Consider the following 7794-nt stretch of genomic DNA (forward strand, 5'->3'; position numbering starts at 1 on the left):
GGCAGCCATTCTAGCTCTGTGCCCTCCACTACTTCTGCATCGACCTCAGCAAACCAACCGCATACCCTCCATCGAAGACAAGACCCCACTCAAAACAGTCTAATGAGGTTCAATGGCCCATCACCGTTGAGGACTTTCAACTTGCCTGTAGGAGATCAACCAATTGGATTGGGCCCAGGTTTCTCTTTCGGGATGGGACAACCGGGCCTTGCTGGGCTTGGGCTTGGAGGTTTGGGGGTTTTCGGCTCGATTCAGTCTTATATGGGACAGCAAGGGGGGAGTGTTGGTCAAGGGTTTGTGATACCGAAGGGAGAAGTGGAGGAGGAGTCTGTGGCTGAGTCTGGATTGAATGTTTCGAATGGGATGGCAGCTTATAGTCAGATGGTTGGTGGACTTCCTCTTGGACCTCAGATGTAAATAATGTTATAGGAGAATAGGTTTCTCTGTTCTTTCTATTTGTATACCGGTGTGAAGCATCTTTTACTTGATGCATAGAAGAATATTACTTTCTGTTGCTTTTATCTTTCCTCTTTCTATATAGAGTTAGTGTCTTGTGTGAGAATGAGGTGTTAGAGCATATCCAAGGGATCCTTACAATGTCCCTTAATCTAGGGGGAGTTTTAAGGAAGGGGGAAGTTCTCCTCCAATGGTTCCCCCTTAAAAGTCCTCTTACCCCTTAATTATTCATATTTAGTGTTTTAATTTTATAGATTAAGATTTAATTAAATATATGGTTTATTTATAAATGAATAAATAATTAAATATTAATAACTAAAATTAAATAAATAATTAATTTAAAGTAAGAAATTATCTTATATAATTATTAAATTAATTAATCATATTAAAATTTAATAAATAATTAATTTATATAAATCATGTTAAAAGTATTAATTATACATTAACTATATATTAACTAAATTTAATTAACTATACATTAACTTTATTTAAAAAGAAAATATTAATATAAAATTATAAGGGGAAGGTTAAGGGACTTTAACCTTCCCCTTAATTTGGGGAGGGAGTTAAGGGGTTTGGGTGAAGGGGAAAGTTTTCCGGCCCCTTGGAGCACCTTCCCCTTCATTCTCCCTTAATCTAGCTAAGGGGCCGGATTTTTCCGGCCCCTTGGAGATGCTCTTAGAGCAAGTGCATCAAGCTCCCAGTTGGGAATCCTAGTCAGCAAGCTCTCAAGAACTCTCAAGCATTTTGAAATAAAAAATTATAAAAATAAGCCTTGGGAGCAACTCCTTATTTTATGGAGCTCCAACAAGCTCCTAGTTAGGAGCTCTATCAATATCAAAAAAACCCCTCTTCTATCAAAAAAACCTCACTTCTTTTGCAAAGATACAAAGGCCAAAGACTTTTTCGTAAAAAAAAAATATTTTTTTAAGGCTAGGGTTTAAAAGTAAGGGGGTTTTGTAAAAAAAAATTTTTAATGCTTGGGAGCTCCTAAGAGCAAGGGCAGCAAGCTCTGAAGGAGACTCTCAAGGCTGACGTGGCCATGGAAGTTGGCAGCCCCCCCTCCAGCAAGCTCTGAACCCCTCCCAAGCCCCTCTCCTAAGGCTGACGTGGCCTTGGGGAGCTTGGGAGCTCCCAAGCGATCCACAAATTTGTGGAGCGCTTGGGAGCTCCCAACTGGTAGATATATTAACAAACCCCCCCCAACAAGTTCCTAATTGCAGAACTAACAAAAAAAAAAGGAAATCTGCACAAAAAATCAAACCTTTGCTTGGTTCGACGGAGGTTGCGGGAACTGAAAAAAAGGCGGAGGCGGCGGAGGTTGCGGGAGAGGGCGGGATGTCGTGATTGGCGCTCGGTTGGGGCTTGATTCGAAGATGACGAAGGGTCAGGTGGCGCTCGAACTGGGGACGAAGATTTGAAGAGTTGGGGCAAAATTTGGGGCTTGATTGGCGCTCGGTTGGGGCTTGATTCGAAGATGACGAAGGGTCAGGTGGCGCTCGAACTGGGGACGAAGAATTGGGGATGAAAATTTTTGAGGAGGAAGATTTGAGGAGATGATTTGGGGAGATGAGTTGGGGGCGACAGTGTTTTGATTTGGGGCTACGGGTTTTGATGTAATTTTTTTTTAATTACCTTTCAACTTCGCGTGGAACAAAGAAAAAATACTACCGTTGTGAAAAATTATTACCGTTGATGGGTTGTACGGTTGAGTGAAAATTATTACCGTTGTGTGAAAAAATGACTGTTGAACAGTAACAAAAAACTCTATAAATTCAATTCACTACACAACTCATTCCATACAACTCTCTCATAAAAAAACTCTATATTTTCCTATCAAATTACAAATCTCATGGATCCCTCCCAAAACAACTACTATTCGCATCTCCTTACCGGTGAAGGATCGACCTTATACTCGCCGTTCTATACAGAAGTCGTAGAAGAAGTGTGCAACGGTTAGAAATAAAATACAAGAGGTTTAAATATAATTAAAAGTAATGGATGAAATATTAAAATAGAAGAGGGGTTTTTTTGATATTGTTGGAGCTCCTAACTAGGAGCTTGTTGGAGCTCCATAAAAGAAGGAGTGCCTCTCAAGGTATAATTTGTTAATTTTTTATTTTAAAAAGCTTGAGAGCTCTTGAGAGCATGCTGACTAGGACTCCCAACTGGGAGCTTGCTGCACTTGCTCTAAACGCTCCACAAATTTGTGGAGCGCTTGGGAGCTCCCAAGAGCTCCGGTGGGCCTCACTGGCCACATCAGCCTAGGGAGCCCCTTGGGAGCTTACTGAGAGTTTGTTGGAGGGGGGTTTAAGAGCTCCCACCGTCACGTAGGCCTTGAGAGGGGCGGTGGGAGCTTGGTGCACTTGCTCTTATGGGGGTGCATAGATGTGAGCAAGATAGAAAAATAACCTTCAAAAATATTATATATATATATATATATATAAAGAAAAATGAGTATGTTTGATACCAAATACAAAATTTGTGCTTGGTAGTGATGTGTCATATTTTTATCCATTCCAATTCTCAACCACTCTCCAACTCATGTGAATGTGGGCTCCGATTTCAATGAGTGGTGGGGAATATGTCACCTCACTGCCAAGCATATGTGCCTCGATTTCAATGAGTGGAGGAGAATATTCCACCTCACTACCAAGCATAAAAACTTGTGCTTGGTAGTGAGGTGACATAATCTCATCCACTCATTCAAATGGTTACATATCCCCATGCATTCCTCAACCCATGTGAATGTGGTCCTCCATTTGAATGAGTGGAGGGGATTGTGCCACCTCACTACCAAGCATATTCATATTTCTCATATACAGAGCCGACCTTAAGCTAGGGTCACGAGGGCTACAGCCCGGGGCCCACAGCTGAGGGGGGCACAATATTTTTTTTAAGCCTATGTATATATGTGTATAAAAAAAATTTAAAATAGAAGAAGCAGGTACCTGTCGTTGGAAAATGGAAAGAGAAGCTAATCAGCCTTTATTACTTAAATCTCAATTTTCAAGGAGGAGGTAGTTGTCATTGAAAAGGGAAGTTCCTTTCATTATAGAATATAATATAAAGCAAATCATTAAATCAACAAATATGGAGGATAAAAAGTTCTCGGCCACAGTTTAAAAAAAATAGCTTAGCCACAAAAATTTGAAAAGCCCTCCGACCTTCTTTCTCAGTTCATACACGCAAGCAATTTTTTTAGTGACTCTCCTCTTCTCAATTCATATCACGCAAGCGACTTTCTTTGAAAGTACTTTTTTTTAAAGATAACATATAGAATTTAGATGTATAAATTTTGTAAATTGTAATACATATCTTTTTAATTTTTTCTTATTTATTATTTAATTCAACAGAAACATTGACTGGGATTCTTGATCTTTATAATTGGAAGTTTCAAGTGGAAGAACATATGCTCAAAATCCAGGTTTTATTGTTCTTTGTTCTTTGTTAAGTGTTTATTATAAAAATTAAAAAATGTTTCCTAAGAAGCAACTTTCCAGAAATCTCAAGAGACAAAAAAAAAAGAAAAAATTGATGAAATTGCTCAAAGTTTAAGAGGATCTTTGAATAAATATTTTGTTAAACAAACGAATGCTTCACTTGAAAATTTAGATGAAGATTTACCAAATGAATATGAACACCCAATTCTATTGGAAGAATTAGTAGAAAATGAGAATGATGTGAATGAAGAAATTGGTGATCTAGATGAAAATGAAAACAATGATGAACCTTTCCTTGATGAAAAAGAAAATATTGATGAACCTTGCCATGAAAATGAATGTCCCGAAACAAGATTTGATTTGAATATTTATGATCCACGAGTTTGGGATAATCTTGATGCAAAATTGAGAGATTTACTTGTAGAAAAAGGTCCCTTAAGAGAAACTAATCTCAAATTCCCCATGGACAAACACAATAGACATTTTTCTTTAAATTATTATCTTCGTACGTTACCAAATGAGGAAACTAAGGATCGAAAATGGCTAGTGTACTCAAAGAAGTTGGATAAAGTGTCATGTTTCTGTTGTAAGTTGTTTAAAACAATGAATTCTAGAAGCCAGTTAACTAGTGAAGGAATTAGAGATTGGAAACATCTTGGTGAGAAGCTTAGACAACATGAAAGCAGTATTGAACACCTCACTAACTTGAGGTCTTGTGTTGAATTGCAAATCAAATTAGAAACAAATCAAACAATTGATACAGAATTACAAGAGCTAATCAAGAAAGATACACTACACTGGAAAAATGTTATTGTCAGAATCATTGCTGTTGTGAAATATCTTGTTATACATAATTTGGCTTTTCACGGAACAAATGAAAAAATTTATGAAGATGGTAATGGTAACTTTTTAGGCCTACTTGAAACGATTGCAGAGTTTGATCCAGTAATGCAACACCATTTTCGACTCATTCAAGATTAGAAGATTCATTATCATTATCTTAGCCATAAAATTCAAAATGAGTTGATAGCTATTTAGCATCAAATGTTAAACATGCAATCATTGAAAAAAATAAAAACAACTAAATATTTTTCTGTCATTCTTGATTGTACTCCTGATGCAAGTCACAAAGAACTTTTTCTGTCATTCTTGATTGTACTCCTGATGCAAGTCACAAAGAACAAATGACTTTAATATTGAGGTGTGTAGATGTTTCAAGTACTCCGTCACAAAGAACAAATGACTTTAATATTGAGGTGTGTAGATGTTTCAAGTACTCCAATAAATATAGAAGAATACTTTTTAGAGTTTCTGAATATGGAAGATACATCTGGATTAGGACTTTTTAATGAATTGTAAAATATAATTGAGTCCCTTACACTTAATATTGATGATGTGAGGGGACAAGGTTATGATAATGGCTCTAATATGACCCTTACACTTAATATTGATGATGTGAGGGGACAAGGTTATGATAATGGCTCTAATATGAAAGGAAAAAAATCTAGGTGTACAAAAAAGATTGCTCTAATATGAAAGGAAAAAAATCTAGGTGTACAAAAAAGATTACTTGATATAAATCCTAGAGCATTTTTACATGTCATGTGGTTCTCATTGTCTCAACTTAATAGTTTGTAATATGACCAACTCATGTATTAAAGCAAAATCTTTTTTTTGGAGCATGTCAATGCATATATACGGTATTCTCTAATTCAACAAAGCGATGGAATGTGTTACTTGATTACATAGATGGTTTGACTTTGAAATCATTGTCAACTACACGTTGGGAAAGTCACATTGAAAGTGTCAAAGCAATAAAATCTCAAGCTTCCCAAATTAGGAGCTTTATTTAAATTAATAGAAATTAGTGAAGATGCCAAATTGAGTAGGGATGCTCAAAGTTTAGCATCAGGAGAGCTTTTAAGTTTTGAATTTATATTAAGTTTGGTTATTTGGCATGACATTTTGCATAAGATTAACTTAGTTAGTAAAAAGTTATAATCTGAAGACATGCGTCTTGATGTTGCTGTAAGACAATTAGAAGGACTTGTGTTATTTTTTGAAAACTATAGAATAAATGGGTTTGTTTCTGCCATGATTGATGCTAAACAAATTTCCCTTGATATGGGAATTGAGCCTATATTTCCAAAAAAACATCAAGTTTGTAGAAAAATGCATTTTGATGAGGTTTCCAATAGTGATCGGGAACAACAATCAGCTGAAGAATCATTTAGAACTGATTATTTTCTTGTTATAGTGGATATTGTTCTTGGTCAATTAAAGAGTAGGTTTGAACAATCGTATTATTTTGAATCTATTTTGGGTTTTTATTTGATGCTGCAAAATTGACTTCGCTTGATGATAATGAATTGAAAAGTTTTTGTGTGAATCTTGAAAATGCTTTAAAACATGGTGATGTTTCCGATGTTGATGCAAGAGACTTATTTTCAGAATTACAAGTGTTGCAAGTGATGTTACCAAAAGAAGCATATGAAACAGATAAACCATGGACATCCATTAAAATTCTTGAGTTTGTAAAGAGTGTGGATATGTTTCCTAATGTAATGGTTGCTTATAGGATATTATTGACTATACCTGTGACTGTGACATCTGCTGAAAGAAGTTTTTCTAAATTAAAATGTAATTGAAATCTTACTTGCGGACCACCATGACTCAAGATAGGTTAAATGGATTAGCGATATTATGCATTAAAAAGGATATGTTAGAGAACATTAAATATGATAGTATAATTGCTAAATGGATTAGCGATATTATGCATTAAAAAGGATATGTTAGAGAACATTAAATATGATAGTATAATTGATGATTTTGCATCTAAAAGTGCAACAAAACATTAAATATGATAGTATAATTGATGATTTTGCATCTAAAAGTGCAACAAGAAGACATTTTAAATAATGTTTTGTAGTTGAGATTTCATTGCTATTTTTATTTTGTAGGTACATGTGATGATTCTTTGCTTCAATTAATTGTGGAGGATGAAAAAAAGATTGATCAAATAAAAAAATGCTTATGGAGATTTGGGAGGAAGCATGTAGACTCAAATATGTAGTTTTCGTTTTTTAATGCAATGTTTACAATCCGGGGTACTCTTTTTCTTTCGTTTGGGGTTTTGTCCCATTGAGTTTTCCCCAACCAAGGTTTTAATGAGGTCCCAAAGTGTTTTTCCTTGTCTTTTGTAAAATCTTATAATTTTACTAAAATTAATTAATTGATAATTTATTTGTTTAATTTGTACAAAGAGGCACACTTGAGAAAATTTGCCTTGGGCCTTAGAAAACCCAGGACCGGCTCTGCCTCTTATATATATATATATATATATATATATATATATATGTGTGTGTGTGTGTGTGTGGATTTTTCAGTTGCTCCTTTGTATATGACTGTCTGCTATATTGATACTCTCTGATATATGGTTTTCTGATAAGGAGAGGCGTTATCTGTTTCTTTTTTAAACTACTCTCAGCAGGACAAGTGTTAGTGTGCGAAAAGAGATTTGGGCTACACCCTCATCTTGTGTCAAGCGCTGCACTCATATTTCGCATATGGCTGCCTGCTATCTTGTTAGCCTGCTATCTTGTTAGCGCAGGAGAAAAAATGAGTGCAGCGCTTGTATCAACTGAAGCTCATATTCATCTTGTGCGTTCTCCAATGAAACTATCTAAAAAATGAGTGCGACGCTTATATCAGCTGAAGCTCATATTCGTCTTGTGTGTTCTCCAGTGAAACTATTGCAAGCGAGACCTGGGGTATTGTTTGGCAATTCCAGTAATATTCACGGGTATGTATGTCTTTAGGGGAAGTTGTGGCTACTATCTGGGGCTGCTTTGCTTCAGAGGGAAAATATAATCTGCTTTGTTAATTTCAGCTTGTA

General features: G+C 35.8%; 1 protein-coding gene across 1 annotated transcript in view; it reads left to right on the forward strand.

Annotated features, from left to right (window-relative positions):
- LOC109840142 (probable WRKY transcription factor 2) overlaps positions 1-538 on the forward strand; it is a 5049-nt gene extending 4511 nt beyond the window's left edge. Inside the window, 1 exon segment of the mRNA XM_020408661.1 lies at positions 1-538. This exon segment is cut by the window's left edge and continues 15 nt beyond it. Coding sequence (XP_020264250.1) covers positions 1-417 — 417 coding nt within the window. The 3' untranslated portion in view covers positions 418-538.

The sequence above is a fragment of the Asparagus officinalis genome, chromosome 5 (genome assembly GCF_001876935.1).
Source record: "Asparagus officinalis chromosome 5, Aspof.V1, whole genome shotgun sequence".
Classification (NCBI taxonomy): domain Eukaryota; kingdom Viridiplantae; phylum Streptophyta; class Magnoliopsida; order Asparagales; family Asparagaceae; genus Asparagus; species Asparagus officinalis.